This window comes from Misgurnus anguillicaudatus, unplaced genomic scaffold (assembly GCF_027580225.2).
Source record: "Misgurnus anguillicaudatus unplaced genomic scaffold, ASM2758022v2 HiC_scaffold_27, whole genome shotgun sequence".
Lineage (NCBI taxonomy): Eukaryota > Metazoa > Chordata > Actinopteri > Cypriniformes > Cobitidae > Misgurnus > Misgurnus anguillicaudatus.
In genome coordinates this window covers 1546125-1564619 of record NW_027395277.1, presented here as the reverse complement: position 1 = coordinate 1564619, position 18495 = coordinate 1546125, and the positions used below count along the sequence as shown (strand labels likewise).

General features: G+C 35.1%; 1 protein-coding gene and 1 long non-coding RNA gene across 6 annotated transcripts in view; one reads left to right on the top strand and one right to left on the bottom strand.

The window, feature by feature from the left end:
* Nucleotides 1-5055, bottom strand: part of LOC129433868 (beta-1,4 N-acetylgalactosaminyltransferase 2-like) — a 70566-nt gene extending 65511 nt beyond the window's left edge. The window contains exons 1-5 of the mRNA XM_073864679.1: nucleotides 4549-5055; nucleotides 3913-3969; nucleotides 3533-3670; nucleotides 1157-1263; nucleotides 672-709 (exon numbers count right to left, since the gene is read on the bottom strand). Of these exons, the coding sequence (XP_073720780.1) occupies nucleotides 672-709; nucleotides 1157-1263; nucleotides 3533-3670; nucleotides 3913-3969; nucleotides 4549-4667 (459 nt within the window). The 5' untranslated portion in view covers nucleotides 4668-5055. The remainder of the gene's footprint in view (nucleotides 1-671; nucleotides 710-1156; nucleotides 1264-3532; nucleotides 3671-3912; nucleotides 3970-4548) is intronic.
* Nucleotides 5056-10923: 5868 nt separating this feature from the next.
* LOC141362492 (uncharacterized) lies at nucleotides 10924-18394 on the top strand. 5 transcript variants are annotated; one of them, XR_012368276.1, is made up of 9 exons: nucleotides 10924-11338; nucleotides 11763-11805; nucleotides 12516-12608; nucleotides 12779-12845; nucleotides 12911-13009; nucleotides 14745-14830; nucleotides 14938-15023; nucleotides 15826-15922; nucleotides 17767-18394. It is a non-coding gene; the product is annotated as an uncharacterized lncRNA (long non-coding RNA). The 5 variants fall into 5 exon arrangements; XR_012368275.1 differs by lacking the exon at nucleotides 14938-15023 and having other exon boundaries at nucleotides 10928-11338; nucleotides 14745-14875; XR_012368273.1 differs by lacking the exons at nucleotides 14938-15023; nucleotides 17767-18394 and adding an exon at nucleotides 16285-16361 and having other exon boundaries at nucleotides 10945-11338.
* Nucleotides 18395-18495: the final 101 nt, after the last annotated feature.

The following is an 18495-nucleotide window of genomic DNA, read 5'->3' as shown; positions in this document are numbered from 1 at the left end:
ACTTCTAGAAAACTATAGGGAACATCTGGATTGCCTACAACTGAGCATCTTCCTGGTGTTGTGACCAAACTTAACTTCTGGTAGACTTCCGCATAGAATCAATAACAACAGAGTTAAAAAAAAAAAATGTGATCACAAAAAAACGTGACCTTAAAGGTGTAGCAGAGGATTTTCTCGAATTTTAGAAAAGAACTGGCTTCACCACTTTTTAAAAAATGCAATTGCGCAACACTCCTGATTGACAACTAGGAGGACCAATAGTCTTGATGATCCACCTGGAAAAAGAAAATCCCCTGCAATACCTTTAAGATTTGGAAATATGGAATCAAGAATCTGACTCACATTAAATGATTACAGATTGGATCGAGATGCAAATTTCTACAATGGACTCTATGCAAGGCGGCGCTTGACGTATTTCTGGTGAAATCTCAGAGCTCTATGATATTCAGGAACATTGGTTGCCAAAACAGCCAAAATAACACAGCAAATTTTGTTGACGCTTGTTTACTTTACATAGAAATAAGTTAAGTTAAGCGTACATAGTCCATTGGAGCTTTGTTTTATTGTTTGAAAGAGAGCTAAACCCCATACTGAGACACCTCAAATGATTTATATGAGTAATAAAAGCAACCCTCCACCATTAGCAAAAATCTGTATTTAGCCAAACAAACCTTGTAAATTTCTCTGTTTTGTGTTTGTACAGCTAGACCTAACAAATTAATATAAGAGTAAAAGATTTCTTTGATTATGTGTAAAAATACATTTTTAAACATTTTTATAAAAAATATTTTTTTTGTCACTTTCTAACCTTGTAGATGCACCGTAAAAAATATCTGTAGAAATTACAGTATTACTAGCAGCTGTTTGCCAGTAACTTACTATTTACTGTTATTTACTGGCAACAGTTTGTTCAAAGTAAAATTAAAATTAAACATTAAAGTCTTTGTCTTTACAGAATAAAACTATAAAATAAAAGCCTCATGCAAAGCATTCTGGGACTCTATTAATCTTTTTGGTTCCGTGCATGAGGGTGTTATTTTAGTTGTATACTTACAACTTACTGCATAACTACATCAACATTTTTTACAGTGTGTGCTTTTGTCAAAATGTGAGATCATTAAAAATCACACAGAAAAGCATCAGTATTTCAACTCACCAGGAATGAAAGTTTTAGTCATGGGACTAACTCTGAATCCTCTGATTGGATACTGGAGCGGAGTGTTGGGAGGGGCAAGAACAAAAACATCATTCTCTCTACCTGTCCTGGTTGAGTCATACAAGGACAAGATTCTAGTTAAAGACATTTAATCTCTATCGGTAAGCATATCTCCGATACATTGCGTTTATTCGGACCCAGGGGCGGAGTGAGGGGGTGGCTTCTGGGGCTCAAGCCCCAAATGTTTTGTCAAAAGCCCAAAATCTTTTCAGATCTGTAAAATGATTTTATCCAGTAGGATAGGTGGCGTGTCGGCATTCAGCTTTAAACTCTCCAGTCCCCCACTTCAATGAAAAAGAATGAGATTGAAGTTAAAGAGATCTCTGCACAGTAAACACAAGTGTTTATTATTACAGTGCCTTTCGTTATTACTGTAAAAGTGTATATTTATAGTTATGTGACGATATGTCAACTGATATATTATCTGCATGGCTAACGGCTACTGTTAGCGCTCTGATCTAGTCTGCCTGCTCTGCTGCACACTGTCGTTGGTATAGTTGTATTTAAAGTACATTTAACAGGGTTCCCAAATCTTAGTTAACTTCGAATTCAAGGACGCTTCCAGTGGTAAGTGCGTCTAAAGGTGTATATCAAATTTAACCAATGGTGAGGCTTAACGACAAAGACAGGGTAAAGGGGGAGCAAGGAAGTATATCGCTATCTGAAATATTGCCAAAGATGGCGTTACAGGGATGCAGGAAATATGGCAAGGGAGACACAGCGCCTCGTTCCCTTCTCAGGGAACAACAGTTACATACGTAACCCAAGACGTTTTCATGTGTCAAACACAACTATGCAAAAAAGCTTTTTGGTATGAATCAACACAAGACCAGACCAGACTTCTTTCATTTGATTGGTTAAAATTCTTGCTCTGAAGTGTAATTCAATTGGTTGGAATCATTCACGGCTTGTGTGAACAGAAACTCCCGCCTTCTTTAAATTAGATTTTTGTCAACATTTTGACACTGATGTGCTGTTAGACCACTGCACTAAGCCACTCTGTGTTTTGAAGAAGGCAGCAAAGAGAGCAGCGAGATACAAGTGGGTCCAAAGAAAAAAAAAACTCAGTATTGTATTAGTTATTATTATTTCTCTATAACTTATATGTGTGTGTGTGTGTGTGTGTGTGTGTGTGTGTGTGTGTGTGTGTGTGTGTGTGTGTGTGTGTGTGTGTGTGTGTGTGTGTGTGTGTGTGTGTGTGTGTGTGTGTATATATATATATATATATATATATATATATATATATATATATATGAAGAGTTTGGTTCCAAAACGCAATAAATCCATTTTGACAAATTTTGGTAAAAACGTGTTTTCTATACCAAGAAAGTGACAAGATGAAAACAACTATTTTCTGTTACAAACTTTCACACAGCATCTTTAGGTTATAAAAACATAAAAAATTCAAATACATAACTTGATTTTCAAAGATTTATTATAAAAACTGATTATTTTTTCCACAAAATGCAATAAATCCATGACAAGTTTTTATTCAAAATGCTATAAATCTATTAAATCAATCGCCTATATAAATGTGCATTCATCTTTGCCATGTTATATTCATTTAGTTGACTAGTTGTACACACTAATTAAAAATATAAACATTAATGTCATTAATCAAAACACTTACTTTGTCATATTAAGAACACTGTCATTGCTGCGGACGGTTATACTTGACGTCGTCGCTTAACGTTTTTCACAGCGATCAGCTGTAAAATGTCTTGGTCCTGCTCGATTTTCGTTGACTTTGAGTAAAATTATGGAAAGTTTTTCATAGGATCCCCTGGGGTCAATGTGTTATCATGACAGAAACTTGATGCTGTCGGCCCGGGCAAACAAACACCCATCTCCCGAGTGCCTCTTGCGTAAATTATTAGATGTTGATGGCTTACGTTTCTTTCCCGACAAAGAAACCATCACAGGTTTATCAATGCTATTAAAGTATTATTTTGTTTTTGTTTGTTTTTTGATCACGAAGTACAAAGTAGATGAGGAAAACTAGGATTCTGTGTACTCAACGCGCCGCCATTGTTTGTTTACATTGCGTGGAATGGTGCGCTGTAATCTGCGGAGTGGATTTATGGCATTCTGTAGAAAAGGAGGAGTGGCGTTTATTGCATTTTGGGAAAAAAGGGAGAAAAGATGACAGACTAACACGGCGTATATTGGATTTTGCGTAAAATTAAGAATTTTCTTTTTAATACTGACCTGATATAATACTGATTCTGTAACTAATTTTTTTCAAAAATAGTTTTTATTGCGTTTTGGAACCAAACTCTTCATATTTTTTTTTTTAAATAATGCATCTTGCAGAACCTGATCTGATGTTGTTTGTATTCTTCTGCTCGACGTCTCTGGAGATCTTCTAATTCATCTTTGGACACAAACTGGCTAGTGGATTGGTTGTTGTCTCGGCAGGTACAAGAGGAAGGACTGTAATAAAACGGTCCTATACTGGGGCATAAAAAAAATACACAGGTACGGTTTTCTAGTCAAGATCACACCAGTAACGTTTTATTGTAAAAAGTATAAATAAAGGTCCTAATATAACTAATATGTATTCCTGGATTAATCTAAACCCTATCCAGGTAAACCGCCCCACAATGTCATAAAAAATTTGCCTTAGGGAAATAAACTATGCAACAGTTGCAAACAAACCAGACATGTCATTTCATCTGTGAAATACATTGACTTACCTTGATCTGAGGAAATTTGGGGTCTGAGAATTATTGTCACACATTAGGCCTGAGAATCTAGAAGAGAGAAATCTTTTTAACTATATTTAAATCACATGAGTGTTTCTTAACCAGTGGTCCTTGAGATGACTTCCAATGAATTCAAAAAAAGACAAAACAAGCATTTAAATAAACTAAAAAACAAGACAAGATATTTCTTTGTAAGTAAGGAAAAGAAAAAAAAACAGTAATAAAACTAAAGACTTATAGCGGTGGTTTCCCGGACAGGGATTTGCTCAAGCCATGACTAGGCCTTTTACCTCATTTACCTGTCCGGGAAACCGCCCCACAAAGTTTAATATAATTACACTTCTATCTGAATGTTAGTCTTTAAGTTATATTGTTGCAAACTACATTGCCAAAATACAAGTTGTACTTTAAAATAACTTTTGATTCATAAAAGTTTAATCAGCAGCTTTCTGATGTATCCGGCGGGTGTCTCAAATAATAAGAAAGTTTAATTGTTTTCTATAATCAAGCAATAATTGTATTGTCTGCACTCCAGCCTTGTTTTATTACTTTTACCTCAGACATGGTTTTAGTGACGCAGTTTTCAGATGCAGTTGTTAAAAAACAACACAACAGTGTAAAACATACCTCAGGATCTTTGCTGAAGTCTTTCTCCAAGTATCAATGTCGATATAAAACATTGAGAGCAGGAACGCAAATTGGATACAGAAGACGATGACGAAAAAACTTCGGCATGATCCCCACATGATGAAAATATTACTATGATTATTGATCGTTTCTCTTATTTCGTTGTAACTTCAAGCTCTAAAACGTCAAATGTACAAAATTTCAGACGAAAACCACATTACTGTGAATGGTGAATGATGCCCAGTAAAGCTGGGGCCACACCAAAGGATTTTTTAAATCTTTTCAGACATTTAAACTGTGAGAGACCAAAGACATGATAAGAAAAATCGACGATTTAACACGTTTGTTCCTAGTGTGTAGACTGCCGCTATGTGGCCGTGCCATGACTGCACACTTCACAAACAACGTGAGTCTAGAATTGAGTTTATATTTGGATACAATTTCGACATCTGTTAATAAGAAAGCTATAAACTATTAAAATTTGTAAGCTATTCAATCTTTTACTTTAATTTGCTTGTAAATTTATTTATACCCTCTCTTTTTACCCCTTACCCCCCCCCCCTTTATGATCTTAATGTGAATTTCATCTACACGTACTTATGTTATCTGATGGTTTACTATGTTTATTACTTGAAAAATGTATTATTTGTAGCTGTATCTTACTTCTTTTTAATTTTAAAATAAAAAAACAATAACGCGAGTCTCAGCTGAGGACACAGGAAATCACGCAAAGATCTCGCGATGTTTCTCGCGTCCAAACGTGACTTCACAGCAAACAAACATGGCGAACAACGGCTATAAAGAAATGTCATTAATAATGGACTGTTTTTTACATCTCTGATGTCCATCTCACTTTGGATTGTGCATGCTGCTCCATTACGTTATTATGGTTTTATCTTTCATCTGCACGCTTTCTGATTTGGCATCGTTTCACATTTTTAAAATACAAATTAATGTATTAATATGAAGATAAAAAATCGTAGATTTAACAGTTTTGCTCTAAGGGTATGCACGTGACGTCACCTTCGGCGAAAGTGACTGCGGTTACGCCCACTGAGTGGCAAAAGGTCAGTGTGTACAGTGTGAAATCAGCGAAAACGCGTCTAAATGGGACAAAATAAGGTACGTAAAAATGTCAGGAAAAGCAATGTCTGGCCACATGCCAACGACCACTGACCACAGACGGGTTGACAAGTTGCTAGGGTTACTATCAAGTCCAACTAGATTTTTTTCAAAGTTGTTTCTATATTTGGGTCTTACAAAGTAAGCTGTCTTAAGCGGCCCAGGACCTGTATGTATAAAGCCGCTCAGATAAATATTTTAGTCTTTTTTATTGCTTTAAACAACAGAATGATATACTTAGAGCCAGGGGAGCAAAGAAAACACAGACACACACACACACACACACACACAATACAAGACCATTAAATCAGTCGAAGATTTTAATGACAGTACATAAATTTACAGTTTTTCTATGTAAAATTTTAGTCTTAAGTGTGTCAAAATTCTAAGAATGACGTCATTTTTTGATGTCAACCGCCTGTCGGTTCTTGCGGCCCTATGTGAAACAATCCTATTGTAGTCCTCAGTTTGCAGAGTACCATATCCTATTATATCATATATTAATTAATTGCATAAAAAATAACATGTACAACAGTATCATGTGCTTTCCTTGAAATCTGCTGGAATTTTTTTTCTGTTACCCAACAAACACAAAACGTTCCCCTAACGTTCCCATATGGTTCCCATTTGGTTATTTTTTTGGGAACCAAATAAGAACGTTCTGGGAACGTTCCCTGTAGGTTATTTTTATAATAACCTAAAGAGAACCTTCCCGGAACGTTCCCTGCAGGTTATTTTTAGTTTTTATTTATAACCTAAAGGGAACCTTCCCGGAACGTTCCCTGCAGGTTATTTTAAGGTTTTTTATTTATAACCTGCAGGGAACCTTCCCGGAACGTTCCCTGCAGGTTATTTTAAGGTTTTTTATTTATAACCTAAAGGGAACCTTCCCGGAACGTTCCCTGCAGGTTATTTGTAGGTTTTTTATTTATAACCTAAAGGGAACCTTCCCGGAACGTTCCCTGCAGGTTATTTGTAGGTTTTTTATTTATAACCTAAAGGGAACCTTCCCGGAACATTCCCTGCAGGTTATTTTTAGGTTTTTATTTATAACCTAAGGGGAACCTTCCCGGAACGTTCCCTGCAGGTTAGTTTTAGGTTTTCTATTTATTACCTAAAGAGAACCTTCCCGGAACGTTCCCTGTAGGTTATTTTTAGGTTTTTATTTATAACCTAAGGGAAACCTTCCCGGAACGTTCCCTACCTCCCGAAAAAAACAGTTTAAACCAGGCTAAGCTGGTTGGCTGGTTTTAGCTGGTTTAAGATGGAAATAGCTGGCCAGCCTGGTCAAGCTGGTTTCCCAGCCTGGTCAAGGTGGTCTCCCAGGCTGGTCAAGGTGGTCTCCCAGGCTGGCCAAGCTGGTCTCCCAGGCTGACCAGGCTGGTCAAGCTGGTCTCCCAGCCTGGCCAGGCTGGTATTATGGCTGGTCAAGCTGGTCTCCCAGCCTGGCCAGCTTAAACCAGCTAAGACAAGCCAGCCTGACCACCAAGCAGGCATGACCAACCTTCAACGTTGAAATTTGATTAAAATAACCTCAGTTGTTTTTTCAACATTGATACAATGTTGAAACAAAGGTGAATGGTAAACGTTTGCTAAAGGTTAATACAATGCTTAAAAATCAACGTTGAAATTTGGTTGAAATAATGTCAGTACGGCGAATGGTAAATGGTTCTTTTATGACATTTTAATTTGTGAATCCTTTAGATAAAAATGTAAAAACTCATTTAATGAAAATACTTATTTTTATAAAATTTAACAAAAGTAATTGATCAAGTTAAAAATATATTAGACACATGCAAATAAATCATCTTTGTATCTTTATTTTTCCCTTTTAAAACAAGTGTTTAATATTTTTCTAGGTTCCTCATATTATATAATGTTTAAGAAGCTAAAAATATTTTTTGTATACTATTTGATTGATTTTAACACTGGTGGGGCATTTGATTTCCATATGAATTTAGGAGATGGATTAGGCTATTTTTGTAAGCATTATTATGGTTGTTTTATTTTTATTATATTTTCATCACAATGTCTAAAATATAATGTTTCAAATTAGTGCTGGGCAAAGATTAATCCTGATTAATCGCATACAAAATAAAAGTGATTTTTTTTGCATAATATATGTGCGTGTACTGCATCTAATTATTATGTATATTTAACCACACACACATTCATATATTAATTTCAGAATTGTTTTATTTATATATCTTTTTTTTATTTATATTATAGATTATATAAAAATATAAATATATATAAACATGTAAATGTTTCTTAAATACATGAATGTGTGTGTATATATTTATTAGGGCTGTCAATAGATTAAAAAAATTAATCTAGATTAATCGCATGATTTCATGAGTTAACTGCGATTAATCGCAAATTAATCGCACATTTTTATCCATTCTAAATTTACCCTAATTTAACACTTTTCGGGTTTTTAATATTCTAATCATATATACATATATAGATGCTTTATGCAAATGTATGTTAACAACAGCCTGTTTACATTTTAACAGAATCACCAGCCATTGTTTTGTATATGAATTTTCCTTTCAGAAGATTTTTCTTTCTCCATTTTTGTTTGCTGCTGCATCATTTGTGACCTGTGCTGGCAAGTTGAGTCGGAATTAGCAAATTTAAAAAAAAATAGTGGTTCATATTTTGACATTCTCTATTAAAACATAGAACAATGCATGATTTGTTGAAATATAACAAAATATGACAGAACTACACCTGTTTAAAGTTGAAAGAGTCAAATTACCACAAACATTTCCACATCCATACATTATATTACCACATCAATACCTTAAAATCACTGGTAAAACTAATAGATTTAGCACACACAAAGCAAAAACATCATCAATGTATGTTCAACTTTTTTTCCTTTTGTTTGATTGACATTGAGACAGACTGCTTAAAATCTAAGTGATCTAATATAATGTTACACATCAGATAGTTTTACCCAACAGTTAACCAAACATTTACTTAAAACATAACAGATTATAGAGCCTACCTGCGTGAATTCTTATCAAAACAGATATTTGTAAAACTGTAATTTTGTGTAGATGTCTATATATCCGGGTCGCGCACTCGCGCGTCTGTGTGCACGCGCTTCAGATATCAGTCAGTCAGCGTGAGGGGATCGCTTTTGAGTCTTGTCGCTCTTAATAACTCTTTAACATTAATCAGGTACCGAACTTTATCTCTCTTAATGACTCTTTTAACATCAAGCAAGTCCTGCAGTCTATTTTCTAAGTCATGCATAAAAGCGAAACCAAAATGAATTGAGACGCATCTTTGTATTAGATTAAGCAGGAGGACGGTAACGTTACACCTCTCAGACGTAAAAAATAAAGATCATATCAGATGTCCAACGAGCATTTAGAGCATTGGATTTGGTAGACAATTTGCTTAATGTTCTTATTTCTATGAAAACCTTTTACTCATTTAGAGTCACATTTGTCTGCGTCTCTGTTCATTCAACTATGGGCTGGACTAAGGGTCACACAGAAATTGCGCATTGCGTTAATCTCCGTTAATAAAATTAGTGGCGTTAAAATGAATTTGCGTTAACGCGTTATTAACGCGTTAATTTTGACAGCCCTAATATTTATACATGATAATTAGACACAGCACACACTCATATATTATACCAATAATCACTTTTATTTTGTATGCGATTAATCGCGATTAATCTTTGCCCAGCACCATTTCAAATATAAATTTTAAGAATACCCTTAATAATATAATAACACATACAACCTTTTATCTGCTTTCTTTATGGTTCCACAGACAGCTCCCTCTGCCTTTTGTATGCAAAACATGCCCATGCGGGCCCACTGTGAGGTATATTGTGGGACAGTGTGGGCAAGGCAAACTCACACCACATCCCAAATGGGCCCCCAAATTATCATTGTTTGTTATTATCTTAGCAGATAATTTTCTTTTGATGTTTGTTGTTGTTGTTTAATCAAAAACCAGTTACTACACTTTTATTATAATAAAACCATTTTTTTATTTTTATTTTTTTATAAAGCTCTGTCCATTTAGAACAAAATGTGCATGCATGTTTATGAAATAATTGAACCCACCCCCGGGTGAAGATCTAAAAAGCTATGTTTTAAAAGCACAATATTTCTGTTTATTTTAATACAAGAAATGTTTATTGTTAAACAAGTTCTAATTTTCAGTTCAGTCTGGACGTGGGACATCTTTTTTACCATCTTTATTGTTCTTTAACATGTTGTCTTTTGTTATGTGTTATTAGCGAGGGGCAACCTTCCGATCTCTCTTTTGAAGCCAACACGGAAGTGATTTAAACTGCAATAGAGACAGAGCGCAGCGCGTCACAACCTGAAAACCACGCCCACCGGGGGGGAAAGCAATCCGACAGTCTCCATTGACTTTGTATTGCAAAAGGCCGCCTCCTTGTCATTTCTGGCTTATAACAAAAAACTGAATAATGCCTAAAAGCTGCTTTGGGACAATATGTACAGCTAACAAGCCAAAGAACACAGAAATAAGTTTTTATAAGCTGTCGAGCCGTAAAACCCAGTCTTTAAGGAGAATAAAGTGGATCGCCGATTACGTTTCCCCCTATTGGACGCAGTTTTACTAATAGGAGTACTATGAAAAGTTGCCTGTTTCCATTTCTGTGTCTAAACGCTCGTTTTTTTGAAGTCGACAGCTTATAAAAAATTATTTATTTATTTTTTTGGCGTGTTAGATGTACACCTTGTCACACAGCAGCTTTTAGGTATTATTCTGTTTTTAAGTTTAATCTGTAAATAAGTTTTTATAAGCTGTCGACCCCAAAAAACGAGCGTTTAAAGACACAAAAATGGATACAGGCAACTTTTCATAGTACTTCTATTAGTAGAACTGCGTCCACTAGGGGGAAACGTAGTCGGCGATCCACTTTATTCTCCTTAAAGGCTGGGTTTTACGGCTCGACAGCTTATAAAAACTTATTTCTGTGTTCTTTGGCTTGTTAGCTGTACATATTGTCACACAGCAGCTTTTAGGCATTATTCAGTTTTTTGTTATAAGCCAGAAATCACAAGGAGGCGGCTTCTCGCAATACAAACTCAATGGAGACGGTTGGATTGATTTCCCCCCCGGTGGGCGTGGTTTTCAAATTTGCATAACGGCGCTCTGTCTCTATTCATCGACTGGCTCCAAAAGGGAGTCAATTCCCATAGACTCCCATGTTAAAAATTGCCAACTTTACAGAAGAAAATAATATGTTTACAGCCTGGTACAAAAAGTGTTTTTGGCCTATATAGCTAATCTTGCCCTTCATGACAACTGTGAGGGGGGTGAATTTTTTTGTAACTCATCCGTTTAAATTATATTAGGCCTTAAACTTCTGCATAATTAAGGGCGTGGCCGCTTGAGTGTCGGTTGAACAGCCACTGCTGTCACAAGACTCGCGCTAGGCGGGCGTGGTTTCACCTCAGCTTCACCCATATCCCGCCTCTTTACGTCAATGTATCGCGAGAGCGAGTCAAGAAATTACACTCTCGCGGTACAATGACGTTAACCTGTCAGCGCAGCAAGAAGTCGAACACACGTATTTGCGTGCGCGCGCCTCGGTCCTTGTGAGTTCAAAGTGGATTTTAACCGTTTACCTCAGACGACAGTTTTCATTTCTATGGTAAATTCTAAGGTAAGTTTTTATTAATTACTGGTCAAGTCATTAAAATAAGTTCACAGTTATGTTTGTTTTGTTTTTATTAACAGTTAATTCGATATGACTCAAATATTCTGAACTTTAATGTTGACCGTTGATGCAGTGGTTTGACTGAGCTCGTGACGCATCTGAGCTAATGTAGTAAAGATCTTTTATTTGTCTTTACCTTCTATAAAAATGTGTTATCCTCGTTCTTCAAATGTATTTGACATTGTTTAGTTAATTATAACGCAAGTTATTTAAATGTAGGGTTTGACGCGTAAATGTAGGGTTATTTAACTTACAGTACGGACACACAGTTTTCAGTAAGTTAGCCTGTTAAAACGGTTAAGAATTTAAACAGAAGCCATCAATTCTGGATTAATAACTATTGTATATTTATGTTCACTTTTCTTTACAGGTCATTTTCTTGTTGTGTTGTGATGTGTTCCATTGGCTGAAGAGTAAGTATTATTTTGTGTTTATATTTGCATCTTCCAATACATAAGCGCCCAAAGAGTGCATATCTGGTTTATCATTGTCATTAGGAAAATATAAGAAAATAATTTAGGATACAATGGTTATTGTTCAGCACAGCAATTCATTTCTTTTTGATTTGATTTGATTTATTGGACAAAAAGTGAAATAACACATTTGTCAAGGATAACTTATTTCCATTGTGGTCCTTAATGTCACTATTCCTTTTACAGTATGTAAGTTAGGCTTACATATTTCAAACCCTTTGTTTTCAATAGACAGAGCCAGAAGTGAATTCATAGTTCAGAGTGGATGTTGACATAAGTTTTAGAGAGGCTTCATATTGACATATAAAATTTGTCTTTGTGGTGGTGTACATAACAGCATTATTTTCTATCTTTATGTATTATGGCTTTAATCATAATTTTTTAAATGATGGCTATGTCCATGAGATACCACCCACCATTGTAACGCACCACCAAGCTAGCATTTTGTAATAGAAATCAATAATTTACAATTTATTTTTGAAGCATCTCCCCTACAATATTACAATGCATTTAGTATTTGTTTTGTATTCAGATCAAATTCTACTAATCGTAATAACTAAGATGCAGTGTTTTGTATTTCACAATTTATATTTTCTTTTGAAAAGGGGCCGTGACTTGTTTTTTATTTTATTATGTGTTTCATATTGTAGGCAGATTACCATGCAATTTGATGAAGTGTGATAAAATACACAGAGGTGAAGTCACGTGTCTTTCCAGATGCCCAAATCTGTACCACTCAAAAGGTAATGAAGTGACAGTGTACCATGACAAATAATGTAAACATTATTTCTTTCAAAGTTGTACTTGGGCCACAGTTTTTTGTATTTCTAACCAAAACATTACATTTATGATTCTATACTAATGAAATATGTTTTTCTTTTTCCAAACTTTATCAAATGCAATGATCGCTAAGATGAGCCTGAAGAGGAGATTTGGGAAGATGCTGTTTCATAAGTCTTTGCTTTGCCAGATCACCTGTGGTAAGTTTGTAAAAGATATATTAAAAATAGGACCAGAACATCTCCTAATCAAATTTTTTGATCAGGTCGGGATGTCTGCTAACATGATGCCTTGTTGGTCTGGGCGAGTTTGAAGTCTCTCACAGACAGTCCAGAAGGTCTGGAGTCCATGTTAGCTTTTATTGGTAAGGGACTGCACAAAAGGCTGTTTGACCCACACGTAAAGCAACCAGTCAATAGCCTCTTTCACACAGTAGTTCTGGTAAATTACCATGAATTTACCAGAATGAATTTACCAGTAAATACAAAATGTGCTGTTCACACACGCAGTGACGTTCCGTCTTTTTACCAGTAAGACATCATTCACACATCAGTATCAAAATACCGGTAAATTCGTTAAGAAAGCGGAAGTACCTGTGGGGTGCGGCGAGCTCAGTGTTGTATTTGTAAACAATCCACGTCGTTCATATCCACGGTCCGTATTTTGTTGTTTTCACGTCTGTGGTAAACAGTCGCGAAGTTGCTCATGATGACTAAACAACATTGCATGAGGCGACGTCAAACCGAAAATGCTTTTTAAACAACAGTACTGTTTGCACTTTAGGCTTCACAGAGGGCGTGCTACGTCGGCAATTCTGCAAGTAGGTGGTAAGCTGTTTTAAACAGCTTTGGTGAAGAAATATGGATGTAAACTTCAGGTGTGCTCGACTTTCAAGCAGCATGTGTGTGGAAACGTCCGTAAACAGTGCGGGGGTAAACGCATCATTTGTATTAAACATTATGATTGGCCCGAAGCTGTCAGCACGGTCTGACGTCGTCCGTTCTTAATGCCGGTAATTTTTCGTTCACACATAGCGCTTACCGGTAAAATACTGGTAATCTTACAACCTCTCTTACTGGTAAATTGGGAGCACCAATTTACCGGAAAGGTTCTGTTCAACTTCACACATGATCTGTTAACTGCAATTTACCAGTAAATGTTTGCTCTGTTCAGCATCTCTTTGGGGGGAGGGTTTTAAAGTTGATATGACCTAAGTATTCCGACCCTTTACTCAGTACTTAGTTAAACACCTTTTGAAGTAGCAGTTACAGCCTCAGGTCTTTTTGGGTATGACACAGCAATCTTTGCAACTTCTGGATTCATCTGTAACCAAAGCAATCAGAAGCACCATTCACTTCTATAGTATTCTTTTATCCTACTATGGAAGTCAATGGTGCTTCAGGTCAGTTTGGTTACAGACATTCCTCAAAATATCTTCATGTGTTCATCAGAACCCATCAGCAACCATCAAGAGAAATTGGAGGCAGCTGAGCTAAATTGCAGATATTGATGCAAATGATCTGAATATGTATAATGAAAATACGTACATAAGCTAGGCATGTTCCAATCCTAAACTTTCAATATAGTTAATGGACATTTATATTATATTTCACAAGTTAATAATGATTTATATGCATAAAATAATGATTTACTGACTGCTTAATATGTTCTAGACTTTAAAAACGGTTGTGTTAAAACAAACCCAATCAGTGTTATTTTTGGGACACATTTAAACTCACTGCCTTGTCCCAAACTAGACACAGCTGTGTTTTTATTTGAACAACACATTTGTGTTACTTTTAATACAACGTTGTTGTATACACACAGAGTTGTGTCTAGTTTTGGACAATGCATTTAGTGTTTTTTAATGTAATATATAAACACTGATTGGGTTTGTTTTAACACAACCATTTTAATAAGATACTGTGATTTTAGAAGAATGCAAACAATTTCTGTATGTTAGAATCGTTAATTTTAAATTGCTCACAGTAGGACTATAATGAATTACTACGGTAAACAATTCTGCCAAAAGTATATAGTCAGTATGTGTTCATAATTATTTTCTACTAATTAGAAAATACATGTTGTTGTTGTTTTAGATTAACTACATACGGTCCCTTGGGGGAGCCAACCCAGGTGAAGTCCACTGAAGTCCTGAGTGCCTACAGCATGAAAGGGAGGAAGGGTAAGAAAGCCTTCCAAAGGCTCAGAATCTGCCCTTTAATAATAGGCAAGCTTTCTTCTTCATCTCATTGTTTAAAGAGAAACTCATTTCTGTCCGTTTATTCTCAGCAATATCCAATTTAAAGAGACAGAATAAGATTGGACCAGAATATCACACTCTAAATTCTGCTGGGTTATTTTTAACCCAATGCTGGGTAAATATTGGACAGAACACATGGGTTACCTTTTAAATAAAGCACTGCATTGAAACAACCCAGTATAGGTTTATTTATTATTTACTAATGCAGTATGCCTACTAGAAATGGGTAAATGAAGGCATGCTCAAGAAGAAAAGTGGCCAAGGAGAAAATACATTACGTTAGGACTGATGTGATTTGTAACTGGTACTGATGTGCTTATAAAATAAGAAAAACATATAAATGATCAGATTATCAACTTGCATAATTATGCATGTAGTAATCATAACAACAGTTACAACCATACATCACAATTGTGGTTATACAGGAGTATGAGTATGACATGACATGATGAACTTGTATGTTTAATTCAGGGGTGGCAAACGTTGGTCCTGGAGGTCTGCAGTCCTGCAGAGTTTAGCTCCAGCTCTAATCAAACACACCTGAACAGGCTAAAATCAAGGTCTAAAGAGTTACTAGAAAGCTATGGGCAGGTGAGGTTTTATCAGGGTTGGAGCAAAAATCTGCAGGACTGCCCTCTCCAGGACCAATGTTCGCCATCCCTGGTTTAAATGGTACATATTTTACAAGGCCAATTCTTATGAATTTGTACAGTAAATCATACAAATACCTATGATTATTATAAAAATAAGAATGAATTAAATTAGTACAATGAGCCACCTCATAACATACTAATTGCCATGAGATTGTGTTTTTTTTATAATCAGCTGAAAAATTAATTTAATTCTTTCATCGAATTGTATTTGCAATCTACACATTATAGAAATTATTGACTGTGATTATTTTATTTTATTAACAGAATCAACACAGAAAAACTACAAGGCATTAAAGGCCCTTGACGTGGAAGACTTAATTGCATTAGCCCTGAAATTTGCCCCACACAGAAATTTAAAATGGTAATCATATTCAGTGTTTCCCACAGGATTTAGAGAGACTTTTTTAGAGCATATGGCGATTACGTCACACGCTAATTAGCATATATGTGACGTGTTTGCATTTGATCGAGTGTTGGCACCTGAAATATGTTTAATTTCTTCTCTTTTATCTGTCACATTATATTCCATTTTACAGTTTTTCTCAGTTGCTTAAACACATTTACTGAAATTATGCCTCATATTCTCTAAAACAGTAAACACAATTGCATAACATCTCACACAATACTCCAAGTATTATATTTTCAGGTCAAAATGAAGCTCTACACTCAAAACCACGGAAGCAACAGTGAAGCGACTCAAATTAGGCTTTAATCGTGGCTCAGCCTCCCTCATAATCATACCATGGACAAGGACATGGTCAGCTAGAGTGGTTTAAATTTCATCTGAGACTGCTTGTCACCTTTCACCATGTCCTCTTCCTCCTCCTTCAACAAGTCCTCTTCCTCCTCCTTCTTTCCCTCCTCCTCTCCCTCTCCCTCCTCCTTGAACTATTCCTTCATTTTTCTGTGAATCCATTCTTCCAAAGCTCAGTGAACTGATTCAGGTCCTTTATCTATCTATTGAAGGATTTAATGCTGTTCAGTTTTGACTCTTAGTGTTTCCACCTTGGTAACTGTTTGCTAATTGAGCCTTAGCTGTGCTGACTTGAGTGAACAGTATTAAAATGCTAGTTCTTTCCATATGACCACATGGTGTAAGCCCCGAGAGATGTAGGGTTTTGTGTGTAGAGTTTTGAAGTAAAACTTCACCAAATCTAACTCATGTGTTAAATCAGGGGAGTAGTGTTTATTGTTCAGCAAATTGATTCTGAATGATTGTGCTTCTTGAAAAATGGCGTTATGGTTTTGAAATTTTAGTTCAAAAGCCTGTTTATAGTGTTTCCACAATCGAGAAAAACTGTAAAACAACTGCATGCTATTTTTTACATATTATCTGTTCGGTTGTCAGACATGAAACGAGTATACTATAAAGTAGTGACAACACGACCCAGAAACACCTTGTGTTCAATTTAACCAGTTGTTCCTTTAACTGCTGCTAAAATCCTGATTTATAAACACGACATCGTCTGAAGCGCTTGCAACAATGAATTAAGCTGTTTACCAGTAAAATATAAATGTAAATTGGAACCACCATACTCAATCCCACAGCGACATCTTAAAATAAAAACTCGTTTCAATCTGTATAAAAACTGTACTATTGCAGTATTAAACTTTTACCAACTTGTAGCAGTCGAAGTAACAAAAATTTTTTTGAATAGATTTATTCTGGGGAAAAAAATTTATTTTAAAAATGATGGTGTGAAACTTTTTACTTTTATACACTTTATCATATTGGTTTAATAACTGCTTGTTCGAATCTATATATATATATATATATATATATATATATATATATATATATATATATATATATATATATATATATATATATATATATATATATAGCCTATATAGTTTAAAATAAAATGTCGTAAAGAATCATTATCAAAATTACTACTAATATCCTGGCGCTGAACTTTTTCTTGTTTGTATGTCTCTTATTTTTCAGTATACCAATATAATTATTTAAAATGAAATATTCTTCTGATAACCAAACTGCAGCGCACTAAATATATTTAAAACTTTTTACGAAGAAGTAGGCCTACACAAAACGCGTCTCAAATCTGAATATGCATTTTTATCAGACCATTTGACGGGGTCGTGCAACTTAATGATAATACTTTTGTCATTGAATTGTTCATTTAAATGTTTAATCTAATGTTACACTATAACTTACGTTGCCTTTATTGTTTGTTACTTTTGCAGATGGGAGAGATTGCTGTGGAGTTCTGAAGTTCATCGTTTAAAGCGTAACTAAACCCCTGGTCAGAGCCTGACTCCACCCACTGCAATATTTGAAAAATGCAAGAAAAGTAGTCAGATCCCAACGGATAAAGAGGGGATGAACTAAGCTCGTACCAAGTGTGTGGTGAGATTGTAATAAGGGTGTGGTAAGCTTGAACCTGCTTACATCACGAGTTCTTTTTTGGACCCAACATCCAATAGAAAATTCAACTGCAGTAGCCACCATTCAACCTGAAGAGGGCAGCACTTAGATGTTTTTACACCATATTGTAGTATTGAAACACTTTATATCCAAATGTCAAAAAACTTACTAAAATCAATGAACAGCACTAATAAACCATCATTCTTACAGATCAGTAACTAAAAAAAGTTGGTTTAGGGTTTAGTTACTCTTTAAATGTTTTCGTTTTTAATATATTAAAATGTTTTTTATGATACAATGTTCTACATGTCTATTGCCAATTTTATGTGTTATATAAGCAAATTATCTACCCTATTATATTATTATCTAAGTCTATAAATTCTATAAATGTTCCTGTGATTAATGATTTTGATTTTGATTTGTCTACGAATAAAGAATGGATCAACATGGATTGTGTGATTATTTGTTCATTTAAATAGATTATATATAAATAAACTTAGTTTATATAGTGAAATCGTTTTTTTTTTAATGATTTAATTGTGAATTTT